We start from the raw sequence: 23,662 nt of genomic DNA on the forward strand, positions 1-23,662 counted from the left end.
TGGGATGAGACTGGCTGGGTCTGAAGCTGAAAGCTGCCTGAAGTAGATTGCTCTCTTTGCTCCTCCTTTTGGTGGGGTGAGTGGTTTCTGCCTTCCCACATCTTGCTTCCCTGACCTGCAGTCCTCTCTCTTGTCTCCCCTATAGAGCAGCTGGAACTCAGAAAGCAAAGCGCTGGAATGGGGGTTCCTCAGTCCCTCCTCATCCCTGCCTCAGGATCAGTCTCCCTGGGGGCCCTGGCCAGAGGCCTCCACCCCACCCCCTCAGGCCTCTAGGGAGCCCCACGCCCACCCAGGCAGTTACATTTCCTGCTGGGGGGAGGGTATGAGTCCAAGGTAACAAGACTGGTTTTCTTTCTCACATACCAATTCATTGTCAGAGGTTCCGTTGCGTGAGGAACAACCGTGCATTGCTGAAAATTTGGGAGAGATGAAGCACAGACTTCAAAAGAAAATGTCGAGTAATCTCCTCCGTAGTAGATACACTTATTCACAGGCTTTTGGGTTCTCTCTAGATCCAGGATCACCCTTTGCGTAATTCAAATTCGGGAGTAGGAAGCCCTTCTATGGACACCTCTATTTTGCCACCTCCCTGGGCCCAGGAAGGCTCAAAAGAAGGCAGTTCACAGACTCGTGCTCCGCAGCCCGCCGCAGCTCTCCGCCCCGGGGGGCGCCCGGAGCTCTGCGGACGGGGGCTGAGACCCCTCCTGGCCACGCTGGGCTCGCTCCTCGCAGGCTGCCTCAGTTCCCTCTTCCGCAGAATGGGAGGGCGGCTCAGCCTCCGGGTGCCTGGGCGCTGCGGGGGCGGGGCGGCCGCAATCTCCGAGGGCTGCCGGAAGAGGTGTGAGTGCGGGGGCGGGCTCCGCGCCGCCCCGCCCAGGGGAGGGAGCCCGGGGCGCTGCATCCTGGTGCGAGCCTCCGACGCCGCGGCAGCCACTGCCGTCGGGGAAGGTCCCGGCGCTGACATGACCTCGCGCGGCGCTCGCCCGGGCCCAAGCTCCCGGCGCCCCGCGCAGTAGCCCGCGAAGAGGTGGACTCGACGGTGCCGACCGCGCAGAAAATCAGGCGGGCGGCATGGAGGCGGCGCACCTCCTCCCGGCTGCCGACGTGCTGAGCCGCTTCTCGGTGACGGTCGAGAGCGGACTGAGGCCGGAGCAGGTGTCCGGCGCGCGGGAGCGCTACGGCCCCAACGGTGAGAGCGCGGGCCTGGCCGGGGAAGCTAGGGGCCGCACGCACCGCAGTCTCAGTTTACTCCTCTACGCCGAAACAGGGGAGCGGTCCTCCCCCCCCACCCCCCCCTTACAGCCCCCGGTCTCCGCGGGCGGGCAGGAAGCGAGAGCTCCGGAAACTTCTGCAGATGCTCTTGGGGCACTCGGACGGGCTGCGCGGCCACCTTCGCTGGGGGTTGGGCGGTTTCCGGGTTTAGAGACCTGACGCCTGGCTCCCCTTCCCAGCTCCCTTCCCCCAGGCCCAGGGACCTGTGCGGTCCTTCCGCGCTTCCCACGTACACCCGCGACCCTGTCCACTCCCGCAAGCTTGAATCCACCACTCTCCGCGGTCAGCGCTGGGTCGTGGCCCCGCACTGCAACCTGCCCGCGTCAAGCAAATGGATAGGCCGAGATCAGCTGGCTAGGGACGAGTCAGGGACTTGAGACCTAGCCTCCCAGCTGGCCCCGAGGGTCTCCCTGAGGGATCAGTAAAACACCCAGAGGGTGCATCTTCTCAGCTGGCAGCCTTGGTGCCCCCACCCCCACCCGCAGGTCTTCCTCTTTCTGCAACCCTAGGCGGATGTGGCTGGTGGGAGTCGGTGGGGGCTTTGAACTGCTGAGGCAGGAGACCCACCTTGGGGCGGGGGGCGGGGGGTGGCGAGGCAGATGCAGGCCCTCACTCAGGGTCAGGGAAGGCCTTTACCTCTTGCATGACTTGGAGCAGCACCTGGCCATCTCTGGGCAGGGAGGAAGCCCTCCTGCTGTTGCTGTTTGGGTGGAAGTGGCATCATTTCTTCCTCATCTTCAAAGGAGTTTGGGATTCTCCGTCTGCCAAAAGGCACAGCAAGTACCAAGTACTATCCAGATGTGGCCCTGGCCACATTTGGAGGCCCTGTGAAGGTGGAAGATGTAGAGGTCCCCTCCTCAAGTCACTTCCCCTCCTCAAGTCACTTGCCACCCTCTTCATCCACCCCCAGGGCACTGGGCACAACGTTAGGGATCCAGATGGAAATGTCCCCTCCATCCCCAAAGTGCAGCCTGGACCCACTTTGTTTTAGGACTTGGGGCCTCACCCTTTCAGGGATCCCAGCCAGCCAGAGGGGAAAGCGTCCGGCCTGAGCGTCTCACTGCTCAGGGATGGCTTGAAAATTACCAAGAGCTGTCAGAAAGGGAACTTTGGGTTTTGTATTGGCTTATGAAAACCACCTCTTATATAAATATTATCTTTCTGGAACAGAAATCCTTTTCCAAAAAAATTAGTTGCTATATTTAGTTGAGCTGTGGGAGGAACTAGAGAGATAAATATTATTTAATATCCTCCATTAGTGACTTGGCAGGGAGGGTGTCATTGCTGCAAAAGAACAAAGCAGCAGGACCTGTCCCCCATCCCTGGGGTGGGGATGGGGGTCAGGGCAGCAGGTCTGGGGTTCCACAGCCTCTTCTGTGCTACTGTGGCCTCCAGCTTGGGAGTCCTGATTCCCAGGGAAAACTGGAGACCCAGCCCTTGGTTCTGCCTCCACGGGAGGGAGAGTCCCCTCCTGGGCAACATACCTCTTCTTTCTGGTTCCCATGTGTTCGTTGATCCAGCAGAGGGGTTGCCTGAGAAGGGGGGAGCCTCTAGTTCTCCCCCATGTTGTTTTGTGTAGGTAAGGGGATTTTGGGGTGAGCAGGCCACTGAGCGTCTGTGCGAGGTGATAGATAAGGATGTTGGTGTGGTGCATAGGTCCCCAGAGAGGTGGATGTGCATTCAGGGGTGGAATGCACCCTCTCCTGGCCATTGATGGGCTCCCCTAGTTCCCTTGTGCTTTGATAGTAGTAATAATAAAAGTTAGCACTCACTGAGCACTTACTATGTGCCAGGCACTGTTGTTGGCACTTTCATCTCTTATTTATTCCCCAAAACAACTCTACGAAAACAACTGTTGTCATTCCCATTTTACAGAAGAGGTAACTGAGTCACCAGCATGTTAGACAACTTGCCCGAGGTCACACAGTACTTGGTAGAGTTGGTACTAGGTACCTGTCCCTCTCTAGCCTCCCTTTTCCTGTCTGTACAAGGGAGTCACTGGGCCCATGGTATTGGTGGCTGTGCTAAGCAGCGGGCCAGCTAGGCAGTAGCTATGTCTGCAATGCCACCAGCCTCACAGGGCCCCAGAGATCCCTCAGATCACTGATTGGCTTCTTCCTCAGGAAGCATTTCAGTGCTCTGGAAGTCCTGAAGGAGAGGTGAGGAGAGGGGAGCCAGCTGCCCCTTCCTGCATCATGCTCTCACTCTGATTAGCCCCAGCTGAGGTGGAGGCATGGATGTCCTGAAGTTTCTACAGGCACTAGGGAGGTCTTTCCCTCTTAGGGGACCTGGAGTGGTATATGCATCTCTGGGGTAGGGCTGACAAAATTTTGAACCTTAGCTCTGCCCCCTTCATAGCTGTGTAATCCTGAATAAGCCACTTCTCCTCTTTCTGCCTTGATTTCTTCATCATAAGTGAGGCTACAATAGGACCCATGTCATTGGGTTGCTTATAATTGTTTGTGCACACCAAGCCATCCCTCCTTGTAGCAGAAGAGTCTGGGCCAGGCTCCAGGCCAGCTGGGTGGTAGGGTAGGCCAAACCTACAGGTGTGGGGAAACACCCCAGGGACTAGTGTCCTCCCCCACCTCAGGAGCCTATGCACCTGCAAGGTCGTTAGTGCTGGAAACCACAAGGAAGTCATTTGCTTAAGCCCTGAAGTTTGCAAATTCTGCTTGTGGATGGAGGAAGGGAGGCTGTAAAGCAGGGACTGGGGATCCTGCCCTCCCACCTTCTCTCCCTCCTCCTTCCTCAGAGCTGGAGGATGGGGGCTCAGCAGTGCGGACAGTGAGTATGCCAGCCGGGAGTCCCTCATACACACAGAACACAGCCTATCTCAACCCCAGTGACTAGATGTGTCCTCTGAAACCCCAACAGGGCAGTGAGTGGGAGGCTTCTGGCGCAGCACCTCTCGTGAGCACAACCTTCCCTGCAGGTCCGAGGTGCCCAGGACTCAGCTGACTCCGGAGGCTTTCTACATCCTTTCAGTTTATTTTTTGAATAAAACTGTTCACATAGTACAACATTCAAAGGGTACAAAAGATACAGCCAAGTCTCCCTAGACCTGTCCCCAACCACCCAGTGTTCCCAGTGTCTTGTGTCTCCTTCCCAAGATATGCCGTGTACATGCACGTCTGGATCTGTCATCTGTGATCTTTTTTACATGAAAGGGAATGATCGTGAGTGCTGTTTTGCCCCTCATTTCCATGGTGATCACTCCTGGAGATGCTGCCATATGGGACATCCGCAGTCTTCCTAGTGGCTATGCAGGGTCTCATGTGGCTGTTGTAGTATGTCTTTGCCTGGCTTTTGGAGGGCACTTGGATTGTTCGTAGCTTCTCCTATCACAACGTTACAAGGCATTTCTTGTCCCCACATCACACCCTTGTCAATATCGCCAAAGGATAAATTCCTAGAAGTGGGATTGCTGGGTCAAAAGGCATGTGTAGTGTAAATTTTGACAGCTGTTGCTAAGTTGTTCTTCATAAAGTTGACACCCCGTTTCCTAACCACACTACAGTGCATTACCAGACATTTTGACTTGTGCCAATCTGATGGAAAAGGGTCATAGCAGTTTTACTTCACGTTTCACTGTTTACAAATCGGGTTGGGCATTTTTCCATATATTTAGGAGCCATGTGATTTCCTTGTGTCCTTGAACAGACCGTCACCTTTGCTGGACGTGAGCCAAAGCAAGAGGCAGAACCGTGTTGGGCTTGTCCTCCCAAGTGCGCCAACACTTAATGGCCCCGGAGAGCCCAGTGATGTGGGAGTCAGGCAAGATCCCAGAAGGTCTGGGGTTGTTCCTGTTCTGGGGAGCTGGGGGTAGGTCTCTAACAGGAACCAGACCCTGCCTTCCTGGGCCTCATGCTGTCCATCTGTGTAATGGATACAGCGGCCCCAGAGCTGTAGGTGGAAGGGATGGCCAGATTTAGATTACTGCCAGTGGTATCTGGGCTGTGGCCTTATCTCCTGCCCTCAGCCCAGACCCCAGTTGGCTGCTGGAACTCAGGAAATACAGATGTGTGGCCCTTGGAAACTTGGCCAAAGGGTGTGGGGCCAGGCAGGATGAGGTGATGAGGTCTGAGTGGTCCAACTCACTGCGTGGCCTCAGGAAGACTTGTCCCTCCTTGGCCTCAGTGTCCTCCTCAGTGCAGACATGGAACCCCTAAAGAGATCCCCTAAAGGCCTTTCAGGATGTGAAATGATTCTTAGATCTGAGGGAGGTGTGGCTTGCCTGCAAGCATTGGGAGGTACAGCTTTTTCAGGCTTCACCCTAGACTTCATGTCCACTGGCCCTCTTGGACAGCCTTAGAGCCCCCTCCCAGGAGCAGCATCCCCAGTACCAAGAGCTCCCTGAGGCAGGGCTGAGTCTGTCCACAGCACAGCTGGCACAGCAGACCCTTTACCAGGGTTTCCTAGTGCCAGATCAGCCATGTAGGCTGTAGGCCCCTGCTTTGGGAGAGCTGCTTCCCAAGGCCCCCTTGAGAGCAGGGCCATGTTGTCCACTCTAGGTAGGTCCTTGAGACCCAGACAGGGCCGGGTGGACTGGGTGGGGTCTGCTCAGTGAAGGCCTCTCCCTGACTCTGCAAGTGGTGATTTAATTGCTCTGTAAACTTACCTTTGAGGAAGACCTTCGTGAGCTCTTGCCTCTCCAGAGTGGAACCAATATTTAGAAGTTGAAATACCAGTTTCCAGTGTTTTGAGATGAGGAGAAAGGAGTCAAGAGCATAGATTAGGGGAGCAGGTGGTGCACGGAGTCTGGGGCAGCCTTGGCCCTGCACCCCACTTCTCCTGGGCTCTAGGCTCTGGGCCCAGGGCCTTTACCTGAACCGTGGGGCAACTGAACAAACAATTCTGTGAGGCTCTTTGTGGACCCAGGGATGACTCAGCCCCTCCCCACCCTGGAAGTGCTCCAGTCAGGTGGGGGTGGCCCCGATACTGATGACTGGTAAAGAAGGGCAGGGTGATAGGGGGAGAGGCTTTCCCAGGAAGCCTTCCTGAAAGGCTGGGGTTTAGATGAGGAGTTAGGGAAGGGTACTGTGCGTAGAGGGAATGGCCCGAGCAAAATCTTGGAGGGGGAAAAAGCTCTAGCAAAACCAGGGAACGTGGTGGCAATTCTGAGGCATCTCGCTTGGCTGACAGATGGACATATGCCTAAGATATAGGAGGATTCTGGAGGGCCAGGCTGGGGCAGATCCAGGAAGGCCCTGAAGGCCAGGCTAAGGCTGGTCTTTATTCTGCAGGCCAAGAAAGGCCACTGACGTCCATGGGTAGGGCAGAGGCGGGGTCATTCACTTGTCCACAGATCTTTATTGAGTGCCTACTATATATCAGGCACTGCTCCAGGTGCTGAAGACACTGCACCTAACAGAGTCCTACCGGCATGGAGCTTACAGCTTAATAACTAATATTACAGCTAATGTTTATTGAGGATTTACCATGTGCTGTACATGTGCTAAGCACCTTATGAATAGCACGTCATTTAATTTTCACAACAACTTAAGAGGACTTACTATTATTATCCTTATTTTGCAGATGGGGAAACTGAGGCACAGAGGGGGTTAAGTGACTTGTCCATAGCCAGAGAACTATCAAGAGATAGAGCAAGACATGAACTTAGCCCTCTGGGCCAGACTCCTTGCTCTAAACCATGAAGCTTCTCTGATCATATACTCCTTTTTGCCCCCCAGGACCCACAGACTAACTCCAGACCCCTCCAGGCCAGCCCCACATTGGATATCTGGGGGTGTGGGCCAGCTCAGTCTGGCATCAGTGACCCAGAGCAGGGGTTGTCTGGCAGAGTCCACCATGTGAGAGGTCCAGAGGTACACCATTTCAGAAGAATAGTGGGGGCTACTTCCCGTCAGGCTGGCCCAGCTGGGATGTAAGGAGGGCAGCGCTTCCTACTACTGTCTTTGCCTGCACAGCCTGGCAAATGGCACCAAGCAGTGGGCAGGACTGGGCCATTCTCTCCATTTAACAAATGGGGCATCTGGCACTGCTGAGGGCTCAACCCACCCCCACATGCAGGCCTAGGATAACAACCGGGAAACAGCATCAACAGGGGCGTCTGGGGGAGAGGCTGGGAGGGTGCTCTCCTAGCTGCTGCTAGTCTTCTAGCCCCTCCTAGTTCCTCCATGGCCCTGGGACCCCGTCATGTGAAGGGAAAATTGGGTTGTCTGGGGTCTTGGTAGGATTGCAGTTTGAAGAAGACCAGGCCTGAGCAGACAGAAAACCCTCACAAAATCCACCTGTGAGGACAGCAGCGCCTTTTTGGGCAGGGATGATTTTGGCTAGTGGCTCTGGGGTCACGGTGGAGGGGTGAGCTAGTTGGTGGGATGAGGGCATCCAGCCTAACAATCAAGACGTAGGATGCCAAGTTCTCTCGGGTGCCTTTGGCCAGTGAAGGCAGTGGGGCGGGGTGGGAAGGCAGAGCAGCTTAGTTAATGCAGGAGGTGCCAAGCAGGGGGCCAAAAGCCAGACCACCTAACTTCAAAGCTGCCACCTTCCAGCTATATGACCATAAACTAGTCACTCAACCTTTCTGTGCTTCAGTTGTCTACTCTGTAAAATGGGAATAATACTTGTATCTTCCTTCTCAGGTTGTCTGAGAATCACAAGGGAGTTAACACACTGGAGGATGGCATCTGGCACACTTGACACTAATAATTCTGCTAGAGTTATTTTAGCTGTGGACCATCTTACATGCTCTGCATATGATCCCTCCCCACTCACCTCTGGAGATAATGTAGGTAAAGCCCTTAGCACACTGCTTGGAACATAGTAGGTGCTCAGTAAATGTGGTTCTCGTTAACAATGATGATAATCCTCACAGCAGCCCTTCAGGGTGGGGCTGGTTACCCCATCTTCCAAATGAGGTTCAGGACCCCACAGGGAGCCAGCTGCTAGACAAGACTAGAAGCATGTGCACTGCACGTGCAGGAATAGGCAGGGCATCTTCTGTGACCTCATGGCAGGCTGAGCCTTTCCCAGGGAGTGGGTAAGGTTAGAAGGGGAACCTTGTAGTAGAGGCTAGGTCTGGGGAGAAGGGGGTACCAGTTATGCTACAGTAACAAACCCCATGTCTCAATGGCTTAAAACGACACAGGTCATTTCTTGCTCGCTCTGTATACATATGTCAACGGCATGTCATCTGGGGGCTTTGTGTCTCCTGTACTATGTGACTGTTTCACAGAGCAGACAGCATCGCACAGGTTGCTGGTTACTGTGGCAGAGGGACAAAGAGCTCTGGACCTGCACTGTCCAATATGCAGCCACTAGCCTTGTGTGGCTATTTACATTTAAATGAATGAAAATTAAGTGAAATTTAAAATTTAGCTCCTCAGTCACACTAAGCACATTCCCAGTGCTCATTAGCTGCATGCGGTTAGTAGCTACTGTGTGGGACAGTGCAGCCAGAGGGCACTTCCATCATCACAGAAAGTTCTACTGGACAGTGCCCTTCTAAACCAAGACCCTCCCGCCACCATGTTAGTGTCCCTGCCCAGAACTAACGTGCATCTTTCTTTTTGTAACTCACATGAGGGCCAGGAAATGCAGTCCTACTATGTGCCCACAAGGTGGAAAGAAGCAGAAGTATCTGGGGAACGAATGACCACCAAAGAGTGGATCCTGACTCAGATTTTTGGGTCAGAATGCGGAAGGGGAGAACCTGAGAGACCACCAAGACAGGCAGAGGGTAGCGTGGGGGGAACTGGAGCTGCTATGTGTGCCCTGTGACATGCTTCCCAACCCCAGGCCTTGACCCTGCCCAGAAAAAATGCCCTTATACAGTGGCCTAGGGTCTACATGCCTGACAGAGGGGAGGGGTGAAGGAGACAGCGGGACGAATTCAGGTGAGACTTACGGATAAACTCTTCCTTTGGTCAGGAGCCCTGAAGATATTCACAGAGGTAGGGGATTTAGAAGTCTCTCCTGGGTAGAGCATGGCAGAAGCAGGCTGATGTGTGCCATGAGGTTGGAACTGTTCTGTGCCAGGGCTGGTGAATGGCAGAGCTGACCTCTAAAGGACCCTGCTCCATTGGAGAATTGGCCCAGAAAACCAGGCCTGCCCCCCACCCCCCGCCTTTCCTGTTCACTTCACCTAAATAGATCAGAAGGAAAAAGTCTGTTTGATTTTAATCTCAATGCAGGACACTGGAGATTACATTTTCCACGGAAAATGTCAGCTGTTACCTAAAATAGGACTAGGGACAAAATGCTAGAAAATGTATTTTTAGGTTATATGTTTCCCTCCTGGATTCCTGCCGTCCAGTGGGCTGCTTGATACTCTCCATGGTTCAGCTGCCAGGTGCCACAGATCTTCCAAACAGGTGGTCTGGGGAGAGAGCTCCCACAGGAAAAATGTTTGCAGATACTTGAGCTAAAAACAGGTGCACAGATACAAGGACCTTTGTCAAGAAGGAGGAAGAGGAAGCGAGAGCCAGCCTAGGGTAGAGGCTCGGAGTCTGCATTGCTGACAAGCTCCCAGGTGATGCCAATGCTGCTGGCCTGGAGACTGTCCTCAGTAGCAGGTCTCAGGTGGGCTCAGTCCGGGAGGAGCCCTAGACAGGCCTCACCAGGGCCTACACTCAGCCTATGGAGAGAGGCCCGTTGGAATCCACCCTTTGAGGCCTAGCTCCTGCCCCATCCCATAGACCTGCCTACTTGCTGTGTGACCTTGTTCAGTCACTTTTCCACTCTGGATTTCAGTTTTTGCACCTGTGAAACAGGGTGAGCATTCCTGCCCTGTCACCCCTTAGGCTGTTGCGAAGATTCAAAGACTTCAGGTACTGAGGCAGCCAGCTCTGCCTGGAATAACAGGTGCTTCAGGGAATGTAGGAGATAAAAACAGAGCTTGCAAAGTGACAGCAGGTCCTGGTGGTGTTTGGGAACATCATTCCTCAAAATGTTCTGTGGGTGGCAGACTGGGCCTGTGGGATGGGTCTTGCCCCGAGTGGAGGGTCTAGGAGGGGACAAGTTGAGACTCAACCTCTAGGAACTGAACCATGGCAGGTTATGCGCTGCCTGGGATGCTGGCTAATGAGGTCATGTGCAAAAGGAAACCCCCAGGTAGAACAGGGCTCGGCAGGCTGGCCGTGCCACAGACCTTATCTCAGGGCTCCTGGAGGGGCAGGTATGTCAGGCACAGCCTGAGCTGATGTTCTCAATTTGAGGGAGGGGCTCCCTTGCCCTGGCCATGGGGATCATTGAATAGGATTGTGCAGCCATCTGAGAAAGAGTAGTGCAGGGGAGCTGGCAACTCCCTGGTAACCTCAGGAGTCCCTTCTCTTCTCCAGTTTGCTCCGTTTCTCCTTCGTACATGGGGGAGGGTCTAGAAGGGCCCTCCTGGCTCTGATCTTGTCCAAAGGTGAGCCAGGCCATACCAGATCTTTCTTAACCAGGGTGGGGTGAAGTGAATGAGGGAATGGAAGCCTCTGGGCTCAGACCATCCATTCTGTGACCTCAGAGAGCTGTGGGGACATGTCTAGACCATCATGGTGGCCTGGGTAGGCACAGCCGGGATGGACTGCTGAGACTCCTCCACAGTCCCACTGCATAACTCAATTATCTCTTGTTTCCTCATGGCTCCTGTGGCTGCCTGGATCGTGCAGAGCTCCCAACTGAGGAAGGTGAGGCTTGGGCCAGGGCGGGCTGCAGGACCACCAGGTGACCTCCTTGGGCCCTTCACTTTCAGGTTGTGTCCTTCCCTCTCCCCAACAGAGTGAGGCATTGCTGAGCCCTCCAGTATCACCCACCTGTGCCTCTAGGGCCTCAGGCTCTTGCTCGTTGAATGGTAGGGAGGGAGTTGGCCAGGTGGTCTCCACGGTGGTCCCAGCTCTGAATGGGGGCACGTCAGCCGGTTAGGGACCGAAGCTTCACATGGTGCTCCGGTTCTCAGGGAAGTCCCTGTGGGAGCTGGTGCTGGAGCAGTTTGAGGACCTCCTGGTGCGCATCCTGCTGTTGGCTGCCCTGGTCTCCTTCGTAAGTAAGGCCCCCATCGCACAGCATCAGAAAGCCTGGAAGGGAGAGCCAGGTTGGGGCAGTGCTCAGAGGCCCAGGCTCTGAACCACAGGTCTGTCCTCTCAGCCATGTACATCCCTGGGCCTCTGTGCACCCCCTGCCTTGCTAAGACTTCAGCTTCCCTTGCCTTGCTAAGACTTCAGCTTCCCTTGCCTGAACCCTCAAAGCCTGGCCTCTACACAGTGGACTCCCAGCTCCCATCTGTCCCCTTCCACTCTGGCTGTCAGAATGAGCTTTCAGAAGCACAAGTCTGATCCCCACCCCTCCCTGTCTTAGGGCAAGGTTTCTCAACCACAGCACTATTGACATTTTGGACCAGATAATTCTTTGTATGGAGGCTGTCCTGTGAGCTGGAGAATATTTAGCTGCACCCCTGACCTCTCCCCACCAATGCCAGTGGTGCTCCCCAGGTGTGACAATCAAAAGTCTCCAGATGTTGCCAGATTGTCCCTCATGGAGAGCCCCTTCCATGGCTCCCAGTGCCTCACAGAAGAATTTAGGTCTTAACCTCTTACAGCCTGTCTATGGCTGCTCCCCCTTTGCTCTTCCCCTATTCTTACTGCCTGAAGCCCTCCTGGACCTGCAGGGTCATGGCGCTACGGTGGAGCTGTGGGGAGGGGGCACAGTACTTGTCACTGATGGCTGAGCAGTGGAAATCCAAGGGTAATGCAGGGAAATGGCCACCATGAGGGTGGACACAGTTTCTGCTTTCGGCCCTGTGCCCAGCAGGGCCTGGGGAAGGAGACCTCATGTTGGTGACCATGGAGTGCAGGGAAGCAGGGGCTCAGCCAGCTGTGTCTGGCCTTCCTGGCAACTGTTCTTATGGAAACTGATGACTCTTACAGAGAAAAAAAAAGCCTATCGGTGCAGGTGCCTTACAACAGCTGAGACAAAATGGTGCTGGTACCCCTCCACAGTTCAAATGGACACACTGAGACCTGTGGAAGGGAGTGACAAGTACCCACTTGGGCCAAGAGGTGGGAACAGGACTTTAACCAGGTATTCTGCCTCCAGGCCTGAGCTCTGGCTGGAATTATGCTTCTCTGGCCAATGGACTTCAAGCACGAGCCTGTAACGGGATCACCTGGGTTTGTTAACATAGACTGCTGGGCCTCACCCCAAAGTTTCTGACACAGGAGGACTGAGATAGACCCCGAGAATTGCATTTCTAACAAGTTCCCAGGTGATGCTGTGGTTGGCAGTCTGGCGTCACACTTGGAGAACCACAACTAGGCAGACAGTGAGACTTCCAGCTATATAAGTGCCCCACATCCTGAAAGTTGGCTGGGTGGGACATGGACGGTGGCAGTCACTACCCACAGATAAGCCAAGGCCTCAGAGCAGCCCTCTCCAAGCCCAGGGCTTCCCAGGGATATCTCTCCTAAAGCAGGAGACAGCAGACCCAGGGTATGAAGGAAATGGTGAGCAGACCTTAGCCCACAGCATAGTCCCAACTCACCAGCTCTGACTCCGTAGGTCCTGGCCTGCTTTGAGGAGGGCGAAGAGACCACAACAGCCTTTGTGGAGCCCCTGGTCATCATGCTGATCCTTGTGGCCAATGCTATCGTGGGCGTATGGCAGGTAGGAGGCACAGAGGTGGGCCTGGGCTCTCGGGTCTCCCAGCTGCTCCATGTGACCGCCACTTGGTGTTAGAGTACTGAGTGTCCTTCTGCTTCTAGCTCCATCCCAGGCCCCAGGGGTGTCATTACAAGGGATCAGCCTGCAAGGGCCGGTGGGGACAGACCACCTACCTGCCTCATGTTCTACAGGAACGCAATGCTGAGAGTGCCATTGAGGCCTTGAAGGAGTATGAGCCTGAGATGGGCAAGGTGATCCGCTCAGACCGCAAAGGTGTGCAGAGGGTCCGCACCCGGGACATCGTCCCTGGAGACATCGTGGAGGTGGCAGGTACATTGGGGGCCTCTTTTCATTATGTGATGCTGGTGAGCCCATCCTTCTCTGTGCTCCCATCTTTCTGGCTGTATACACAGAGCAGTTAGCTGTCAGCTCCTTCCAAAGCTCTTTGGCCAAAACCTCGTTGGACAGATAAGGAGAACGTAGATGAGGGAGCAGCATCTATCTCAGGGATCACAGCCCAGGCCCCTGCCTCTCAGCCCTAGCCTTGGTTCCTGGCAGCCCTCCTGCCCAAAGCCACACTTAGCCACTCTCTCTCCACAGTGGGAGACAAAGTACCCGCTGACCTCCGCCTCATCGAGATCAAGTCCACCACACTGAGAGTAGACCAGTCCATCCTGACAGGTGAGGCCAGGAGGCTAGGGCTGAGCAGGGGATAGGTCCAGGGATGGGGGTGTCCTCACGTAGGGCTTCTCATTTCTGATTCCATGACCAGGTGAATCCATGTCTGTGACCAAGCACACAGATGCCATCCCAGATCCCAGAGCTGTGAACCAGGACAAGAAGAACATGGTCTTCTCTGTAAGTTCCTGGGATGGCTGGGGCCTTTGTCTGGACACTGATAATAAAAACTTTAACATTTAATCAGTTAAAGCCCTCCAAGATAGAACCTCATCAATTATTGACAATATGGACAAATTTATAGTACTGGTAACAGCTTGTGTTTATTGAAGGCTGTGTGCCTGGCACTGTTCTAAGCCCTTTACATGTATTTAATCCTCGCAGGGCTTTTAAAGTAAGTACTCTTGTTATTTGCATTTTCCAGGTCACACAGCCATGAATGGTAGAGCTGGGATGTGAACTCAGACATTCTGACTCCAGAGCTTTTCCTCTTACCTGTTAGGCTTATCCTGCTTTAATCTGGAGAGGGACAGCGCTAGCCCATGATCACTCAATGGAGAATCCTCTAGAGATAAGGGTTGCCAAAGTGGTGGAGGGTGGCAGAAACAGTCCATTTCTCAGGTGGGAAAACCAATCCCCTAAGTCAAGATGCCAGGACCCAGTGGCTTTTTTCAGGGAGAGTGGTGGGCTCGACGCTGGTGGGAATGACATGCCTCTGTGGCCTCAGAGGGACTTAACCACTGATGCTTACAGGCTGCCCAGAACCGGCCTGAAGCTGAACACGGAAGCCACAAGGATGGGTCAGGCCATTTGGCTGTGGCCCAGGGCACCAAAGTATAAGGCTAGAAAACCTCCCCAGAAGTGAACAGAAATGGAGAAAGCAATATTCACCCAGAGTTCTTAAGGCACCCTGCCTAGATGCATGGAAGCCTTGGACAAGCTGCTTTGAAGAGGGGAGGGGACTCTACTGGGCATGCTCAAACATCAGCAGCTGTCACTAGGCAGCTTTCTAAGGAAGATGGCAGCCCTCTTGCAGGGCTCCTGCAGGTCATTTCCTTAGCCGAGGGGCCTGCAAGTGGGTGGGGGCATGGAGGGGTGGAAGTTGCATTGCTCAGGACAGAACAGAAGCTTAGGTTGCCAGTGGCACCTACTGTTTCTCCGGCCTCAGCACAGGGCAGCTGTCTGAAGAGGTACCAGGTTATTAGCCTCCTCAGAGCAGCTCCTTTGTTGAACCATTTGATAGGAGAGGATGCAGAAGCTCAGGGATAGTAGCCTTTATGCCGGGACTTAGGGATTTACCAGGGTCTTGGGAGTGGGTGGGCTTAAACTCAAGTTTTCTGGATTCTTCAGTAAATATTTACAGATGACTGACGTAGGATCGCAGTCAGCCTGGCACTGCTGTGTGGCCACGTCGGCTTTTTGTGCATGGCGCTTTCATAGGTTGGCATTGTGCTGTGCTAGTTCCTCGCGTTCTCAGGATCGGTCCAGCGCTTCCTGTGCCAGGCCCCATGATAGGCACTGGGGGTATGGTGCTGAACCGAGTCCTTGCCTTGGTGGAGCTAACGCTGTCATGGGGATGACAGCCAAAGCTCAGTACTAGATAGCTGCATAAGTCTGGGAGCACTAAGTGACATGGAGAAAAAGAAAGCCAAGTAGGGGGATAAGAACGTTACCCTAGCCTGAAGGGGTCAGGGGTCCTGGGTCCCAGCCGGGCTGCTAAGCAGCCCTTCTCGTCTCTCCCTCGGCCAGGGCACCAATATCGCATCGGGCAAGGCCCTCGGTGTGGCAGTGGCCACAGGCCTGCACACAGAGCTGGGTAAGATCCGGAGTCAGATGGCGGCAGTGGAGCCGGAGCGGACGCCGCTGCAGCACAAGCTGGATGAGTTTGGGCGGCAGCTGTCCCGTGCCATCTCTGTGATCTGTGTGGCTGTGTGGGTCATCAACATCAGCCACTTTGCTGACCCGGCCCATGGTGGCTCCTGGCTCCGTGGTGCTGTCTACTACTTCAAGATTGCCGTGGCCCTGGCGGTGGCTGCCATCCCTGAGGGCCTCCCGGCCGTTATCACTACATGCCTGGCTCTGGGCACACGGCGCATGGCACGCAAGAATGCCATTGTGCGAAGCCTGCCCTCCGTGGAGACCCTGGGCTGCACCTCAGTCATCTGCTCCGACAAGACAGGCACACTCACCACCAATCAGATGTCTGTCTGCCGGGTGAGTCGCTGCAGCCAGCTTGGGGTCCCACCGCTGTTACTGGGTGGTGCTCAGCAGGCTGAGCTCCCTCTTTGGGCTGCCCCCTGACTCCTTTTTGGCAAGGGGACAGAGAAGAGAACCTGTGGGTTGATCCATGGTGGGGAGCAGATCCAGGTTTTCATGCGGCAGAGCAGCAAGGTCTGGCTAGACATGTGTCACTAGGACCCAGATGTCACTGTAGGGCCCTGGCAGGTCATTGCCTGTCTATGAACCTCAGTTTCTCCATCTAAAATTTGGGTATGCAGGCTTTGATAGACAACGATAAAGGGCACAGCAGAGGGTCAAGTGCAGCCTTGGCATCGGAGCCAGACTGGACCTGGACCCAACCAGGTTCTGTCCTGCTCCACCATGACTCTGCAGTTGGTGCCTATCACCAGATATGCCAGCTCCAGTGACCTGGGAAGGGCTGGGGCAGGAATTATTCATTTCCTGGCACTCAATCCCAGATCCTGGGCCTGCCGCCTGCATGCTCCTGGGATTCTGGGTGACACTCCAGCAGGCCCATAGCAGGGGCAGAGGGGTGAGTGGGGTAATGGTGAAGGCTGTTGGTTTTCCACGCCTCCCAGATTCCCCCATCGACCCTCTCCCACCTCTGTTCCTGTAATCTGCCCACTGGGAAACTCAGGCTCTGTATCCAAAACCTTGAAACCCGTTAGAGGCTGCCACAGGGGAAGGGGCACCAGCAAGCTTTACATCCTGTGGCCCCTGACGTCTAAAATCTCTAGTAGGACTTCATTTGAATAGAGTGTTCCTTAACTGAAATGAAGATTTGAAAAACACACTCTAGGCCTTACTTGCTGGAAGGGGGTGCTGAGAAACTGGACTTCTTGAGAGCTATGCTGGCTGGAGGGCTGCCCTCAGGAATAGGGAGGGGAGCACGAAAGAAGGGACATTTGTTGAGCACCTCCTGGGCGCTGAGCTGGCCATTGACTTGGAAATGTGCAACAAGGCAATTTCTAGAAACTAAGAACTATCTCCTTGGCAAAGCTGGCCTACAGGCAAGAAAACGGACTGCCCTGGGAGGGGTAAACCCCCTGACCCTGAGGTGCACAGGTAGGGTCTGGGTGACCCAGCATGTCCTGTAGGCAAGAGCTCACTGTCTGGGAACACCTTTGGGCAGGAGAGTCTGTGTCTCAGAGCAGTGTGGGTTTCTACCCATCAAGGCCAGGAACTCATACTTTCAAGGGGAAAAGGAGGGCAGCTATATTGTGATCTCACTCTTTTCTCCTGTTACCAGTGGAGAAACTAATGGTCAGGTGCTCAGCCAGGAGTCGCGTAACAAAGTGGGCAAGGACCCAGGCTTCCTGCCCCATGTCAGGGCTTCATCCTAAACATTGAAGAATCTGCCGTATGCCCGTCAAGGGTTCAGGCTGAGGCAGGGCCTCTGCTCTGAACCCTACTCTTACACTGCACCTTCCAGACCTTGGCAGGAACGAAGGCCAGCATCTTCTCTAGGGGCCCAGAGGATCCCACGCTGGAGTCAGGCTTTATTCACACTGGCTGCCCAAAGAGGAGAGAGGTGAGGGCTTGCCTAAGCATGCCTTTGTGCTCCCCAGATGTTCGTGGTAGCTGAGGCCGAAGCAGGCACCTGCCGTTTGCACGAGTTCACCATCTCAGGCACCACTTATGCCCCGGAGGGCGAAGTGTGAGTGCTGGGCAAGGGGGTGCAGGTGGGCGGGGTTTCCTGGTGAGCTGGGCTACACCGGACAGCTCTGAGAGTTGTGAGTGGGTGAGTCTTCCTGGGGTGGGATCAAGAGGCCATGCACCTCCCAGGGACGGGGCCAAATGCCCTGTACCAAGACCCAGCCCCACAGGAGGCAGGCGGAGCAGCTTGTGTGCTGTGGGCAGTTTGATGGGCTGGTGGAGCTGGCGACAATCTGTGCCCTGTGCAATGACTCAGCGCTGGACTACAACGAGGTAGGACTCAGCTCTCTTTTGTGACCTCACTAGTATCCAGGTGCCCAGGACAGATCCTTCTCCCAGAGTCTCGAAACTCCCAGGATTGGCAGTCTCTTCCCCTTTTGGAGTACCATACCCCAGGAACACTGCCACCCCTGCATACCCCCACTGCCACTCCTTTCTCACACTGGCTTCGAAACTGTGCCCTAGGGCTCTTGGGCTGTGGAAGACTGTAATGTAAGGGACTGTAGTGTCAGGGTGTCAAGAGGAAGAGATTTGGGAAGTAGGACTAGGGAGGGTGTTTAAAGTAGAAGGCACGGCCCAGAAAAGGCCCACACGTCAACCTGATGTGTTGTAGGCATTGAATGCCCTTACCTGCTTCTGGAGCAGTGGAATGGAACATGCATGAAGATACTACTGTCTGAGGGAAGGACTTGACCAGACCAAGTCAGGTCCCATAATAAGCTGAAGGCAGTAGACAGCGACCAGGGGGTTTTGAGCAGGGGAGTGAATGGTCAGATTTGCATTTACAAAAGATCACCTAAGCTTCTGTGTGGAGGATGGAACACACAGGGCAAGACTAGATTCAGGGGCCCCTGTGTGGTCCTCCAGGTCAGAGAGTTGCTGGCTGGGGCTTCAGGGAAAGGAAAGAAAGCATGGGTTAGAGATTTAGGATGGAACTTGGTGACTGGTTAGGTGAAAGAGAGGGAGGGTACCTCCTGGTGGCTGTCCTGGCTGGGACTGTCACTGGAGTGGCAAATAGAAGGAGAAGGGGAGGTGGCCTCAGTGTCACTAAGGAACCAAGTCCAACAGGCAACAATTAGATATGTGGGCTTGGAGCTCAGGGGAAATGTCACTGCACCGGAAGTCAAGCACATGAAAGGTGGGAGAAGCAGGGGGCATATGAGGCCTCAAGGAGAGAAGGTGGGAGGGAAGGAGCAGGGCCCGGAAAGCAGAGTTTAGGAAAAGGCATCTGGGGAAGGAAGCTGAGAAAGAGCCTGCAGACAGTGAGGTGGATGCCAAGAGGATACATGTTCACTGATGCCCGGGAGGGAGGGGTTCAGAAGGGAAGGGAAGCCTCCGTGCCAGACACTACCCAGACCCCAGGTCAGCTGGGCTGGGAAGGGCTCCATTGGCCTGGTGCAAAGGAGGTTAAAGGTTACTCTGGTAAAGGGAGCTCCAGGGGTCAGGGAGTGAGTGGGAGGTAAGGTTTGGGGGTCCACTGGAGGCTGCCCTGATCTTCACACCCTGTAATCTGGGACCTGCCAGGCTAAGGGCGTGTATGAGAAGGTGGGAGAAGCCACGGAGACTGCTCTGACTTGCCTGGTGGAGAAAATGAATGTGTTTGACACCAATCTACAGACCCTCTCCCGGGTGGAGCGAGCCAGTGCCTGCAATGCGGTGAGCAGAGTGAGGGCTCTGGCCACAGGCCTCGTAGCTAGGGCTTTTGGGCATTTAGAGACGAGAGAGAAGGACAAGGTCTTGGGAGGCCTCTTGGAGGAGGAGGGACCTCAGACCCTAGTAAGTCTTGGCTAGAGAGAAAAGAGGGGAAAAAACTGAGTGTGGGTGAGGGCCCAGAGTTGGGAAGTGCACAGCATGGTCAGGAAGTGGCAACCTTTTGGCATTTCTCAGGCTGGAGAGGGAGATGGGGGCTTCAAATGTCAGGATCAGAGGAGGATAGACACCATCCCACAGGGAGCAAAAGGCTCTTCATGGGATCAAGCAGCTGGAAAGAAAGCAGTGAGAGCTTTTGGCTCCGCTCCTCATATCCTGACCCTTCTGAACCCCCTAGGTCATCAAGCAGCTGATGCGGAAGGAGTTTACTTTGGAGTTCTCCCGAGACCGGAAGTCCATGTCAGTGTACTGCACACCTACTAGCCCTGGCCTGGCAGCCCAGGGCAGCAAGATGTTTGTGAAGGTGGGGCCTGGGGCTTCTGCACGTGTGGAGTCCCTGGGAGATCTGATCTTCAGTACTCTGAAGAGCTAGTGACTACAGCTATGGGAGACTAAGGGAGGTGTGAGGCCCATTGTCCAAGCAGTGAATCTGGAATGAGGGTGATCAGCCTGCCGTGGGGAACTGGGAGCAGGGTACATTTTTAGTGGAGATAAAGCCAGGGCCAGGCACCAAGGCCTGCCGCTCACCATGGTCCCAGCTCTGGACTGAGTGGCACTGCCTTGTCACCTGACCTTGGGGTCACTCATGCTCCTCCATGAGCCTCAGTCTCCCCATCTTAATGGCAAGGTCAAGCTGGAAGGTCGCAGAAACCGTTCACCTCTGATGGGGGTGTTGAGGTGGCTGGTGCCCATCTGTACTGCTTCATGCTCTGGAAACTGAGTCCTAGGGAGGGAAGTCTCCCATCCAGACTTCTGCCCATCGCACTGCCTGTCACTGCTTTTCAACCTGAAGTAGAAATGACAGCCCTAACTTCACACTGAAATGGAGTTTTTAACCCCTTTTGAAATGAAAAAGCTTCTGTATTGGGATCTCAGGCCACTTTGAAAGCTTAGCATTTGAAGTGCCCTTTGGGGAGAGGGAGAAGGCGTTGATGGAGGGTTCAGAAGCTATTCCCAAGGTGAGAATAAGGGCAAGACCCAAGGTGAGACCCCAAGGCTTCTGTCTCCCCCAAGAAAACCTCCCCAGAGCCACACCCTCAGCATGGCTCTATTTCTGGTCCCCAGGCAGGTCTCAGCCTGCCTCCCGTTGCTGAGCCCCCTAGAGAATTGGGATCCCAACAGCACCAGATTGGCAGGGAGGCAGGACCTGTAGGAGAGCTGCCGGTCTTATCCCCACCTCCCCAAATGCTGCAGCAGACCTTCTCAGCTTTGGGTCGGTAGGCGGAGGGTTCCACCCAATGGGCAGCCACAACCCCCCATTCCTTTTGGGTTTTCTCACAGTGAGACCCCCTTGGTTCTCACTCTGAACTTTCAAAGAATGGAATCTGGTCCGTATCTTGCTTTGTGTCTCCTTGGATGGCCTTTTCCCATTTCTGGGCCTCAACTTCCTCAGTTGGGCAAGAGGGGAAGGAATGGGTTCTGACTGACAGAGCTGCCTTTCCCCTCCCCCATGATACAGGGGGCTCCTGAGAGTGTGATCGAGCGCTGCAGCTCAGTCCGAGTGGGAAGCCATACAGTACCCCTGAATGCCACCTCCAGGGAGCAGATCTTGGCCAAGATTCGGGATTGGGGCTCAGGCTCAGACACGTTGCGCTGCCTGGCGCTGGCCACTCGGGATTCACCCCCAAGGAAGGAGGACATGCAGCTGGACGACTGCAGCAAGTTTGTGCAGTACGAGGTGGGTGCCAGGGCAGAGCCCCAGGGCTGGGAGCTACGTGTCTCTCTACAAAGGCTGGCAGGTAGGAAGTTGAGCATGGGCCCAGGCCCCACTTGCATCTGCCCCCTCCCTACAGATGGACCTCACTTTTGTGGGCTGCGTGGGCATGCTGGACCCTCCAAGGCCCGAGGTGGCTGCTTGTATCACACGCTGCCACCAGGCCGGCATCCGTGTGGTCATGATCACAGGGGACAACAAAGGCACAGCTGTGGCCATCTGCCGCCGGCTTGGCATCTTCAGGGACACAGAGGACGTGGTGGGGAAGGCCTACACAGGTCGTGAATTCGATGACCTCAGCCCTGAGCAGCAGCGCCATGCCTGCCGCACAGCATGCTGTTTTGCCCGTGTGGAACCTGCACACAAGTCCCGAATCGTAGAGAACCTACAGTCCTTTAACGAGATCACTGCCATGGTGAGGCCACGAGATGGGAGCCTAGCGGAAGGGGGGAGGAGTGCGGGGAACACTGGCCCTAGAGCTTAGAAAGAGCAACCCGTACAACCTCTGCCTCTGCCTCATTCTTATTTTTTCCAACATTTTATTACAAAAAATCTCAAACACAAAAAGAAATTAAAATAGTTTTATAGTAAACACCTGTAATATCTACGATCTAGATTCTACAAGTAACATTCTATTTGCTTTGCAAATACCTATCCATCTATCCATCCTTAATCCACCTTTTCTTAAATAAATTTCAGAGTAAGTTGCAGACATCAGTACACTTCGCCCTCACATAATTTAGAATGCAGACTCTAGAGAGCAGCATTTCTTTGTGATTCTATTTTTTTTCTTTGTGATTCTATTTTTTTCCTTTTTGAGGCAAAACTTACAGGCAATGACATGCACGAGTCTTAAGCATATCATTCATTTGATGTGTTTTGATAAGTGCAGACATACCTTTGCGTGTCATCCAAACCCTTATCAAGATAAGGAACATTACTATGGACCCATGAAGTTCCCTCATGTACCTTCCCCATCAGGCCCCTCTCTCACAACAGGCCATTTTTCTACCATAGATTGCCTGTCCTAGATTTTCATATGAGTGGGATCATACAGTATGTAGTCTTGTGTCTGGCTTCTTTCTTTTGAAATTTATTCGTGTTGTTTGGGTATCAGTAGATGATTGCTTTTTTATCATTGAATAGCATTCCACCATGTAAATATAACCACAGTTTATTTAAACACTCACTTTTGGATGGACCTTTTGTTTGGGCCCAGTTTTTGTTTTGTCTCATTCTAGATTATAGACCTATTCTCAACACTGATCTGATTCCTGACAGAGAATCCCCAGTCTCACCCCTGACCTGGACTCTGTTGACCTCCACCCCCAGTCCTTTACCTTGACTTTAATGCTAACCTGTGACCCAGTCTTGACCTTGGTATTGAGCTGGTCACCAATCTTGACTAGGGTTGTAACCTGGTTCTTGACTTTATTTTTGACCTTCATGTTGACTTGGTTCCTGACCTTGAACTTGACCATCTAAATCTGATTTTTACTTTGAGCTCAACCCTGTTATGGGCTGCTGTCTTGACCTGAACCCTGACCTGATCCTTGACATTGACCTTGACTCCTAACCCAATACTTTCTGTAGACCTCAACTTTATATGGCCTCTAATCTTGACCTTGACTGCATCTCCAACCTTGACTGTGACATCACTCCTGATGTGGACCATAACCTTGATTTGGCCTCTGACTTTGACTTGACTTTTACCTTAGTCTAATTTTTAATTTTGAACCTGGGTCCAGTGTTGGCCCTAACCTTCACCTTGGCCCCAAATTTTACCTTAGCTGTAACACCTATCTGGGCCTTTACCTGGGCTACAACCTTGACTTCATCCCTGACTTAACCTTAATTCTGCCCCTAACCTCAATTTCATCTTCTATACCACATCCAACCTGAATTTCATCTCCACCATCATCAGTGACCCACCGTCTTCTCCACGTCCACCCCACCAAGAAGATGCAGACCTTCGAATTGATCTTCTCTTCTTAATTGTCCTGGTCTGCACCCCTTTCCCTCCCTTTAGCCTCATCCCCAGCCCAATCCCTAAGTTCATTTTCAGTCTCACTATTTGTTCTATCCAGCTGTCTGCTTCCTTGGGGACATCCCCTGAGCTTGGGGATAGGCTTAGTTGAGGGGAGGCAAGGAAGGAGAAGTGAAGTTTCTTAGGCATGATCCTACCTAACTTGGTCCCTAGACTGGAGACGGAGTGAATGATGCCCCGGCTTTGAAGAAAGCAGAGATTGGCATTGCCATGGGCTCTGGCACAGCTGTAGCCAAGTCAGCAGCCGAGATGGTGCTGTCAGATGACAACTTTGCCTCCATCGTGGCTGCAGTGGAGGAGGGCCGGGCCATCTACAACAACATGAAGCAATTCATCCGCTACCTCATCTCCTCCAATGTAGGCGAGGTTGTCTGGTGAGGCCCTGTATTTCTTCTTCCCAGCCCTCTGGACCAGCTCTAGGTCCCTAAGAGAAATGCCTATTCCTGGGATGGGGCTATAAGGATGGAGGGATACATGTTCTGCCCTGTCTGGAAACTTCTAGGGTCTCACCTCAAGGAGAGCAGGGGCAGGAGAAGCTCATCATTCCTCCAGAGGCCTTGGTGTACACCAGCCCCCAAGGA

General features: G+C 53.9%; 1 protein-coding gene across 12 annotated transcripts in view; it reads left to right on the forward strand.

Moving 5' to 3' along the window:
• The first annotated feature begins 917 nt into the window (after positions 1-917).
• ATP2A3 (ATPase sarcoplasmic/endoplasmic reticulum Ca2+ transporting 3) overlaps positions 918-23,662 on the forward strand; it is a 33,970-nt gene continuing 11,225 nt past the window's right edge. For 7 of the 12 annotated variants that reach the window (XR_004619700.1, XR_004619701.1, XM_034640863.1 and 4 more), the window contains exons 1-15: positions 918-1,189; positions 10,890-10,907; positions 11,177-11,259; positions 12,775-12,879; positions 13,068-13,206; positions 13,477-13,557; positions 13,649-13,734; positions 15,304-15,768; positions 17,364-17,452; positions 17,622-17,724; positions 18,976-19,107; positions 19,499-19,624; positions 20,780-20,998; positions 21,114-21,449; positions 23,235-23,455. Coding sequence is in view for 10 of the 12 variants with exons in the window: in XM_034640863.1 (XP_034496754.1) it covers positions 1,072-1,189; positions 10,890-10,907; positions 11,177-11,259; positions 12,775-12,879; positions 13,068-13,206; positions 13,477-13,557; positions 13,649-13,734; positions 15,304-15,768; positions 17,364-17,452; positions 17,622-17,724; positions 18,976-19,107; positions 19,499-19,624; positions 20,780-20,998; positions 21,114-21,449; positions 23,235-23,455 (2,321 nt within the window). In the remaining 2 variants the exon portion in view is untranslated. The other 5 variants (XM_034640862.1, XM_034640858.1, XM_019809078.2 and 2 more) reach the window with 5 other exon arrangements.

The sequence above is a fragment of the Ailuropoda melanoleuca genome, chromosome 13 (assembly GCF_002007445.2).
Source record: "Ailuropoda melanoleuca isolate Jingjing chromosome 13, ASM200744v2, whole genome shotgun sequence".
Taxonomy (NCBI): domain Eukaryota; kingdom Metazoa; phylum Chordata; class Mammalia; order Carnivora; family Ursidae; genus Ailuropoda; species Ailuropoda melanoleuca.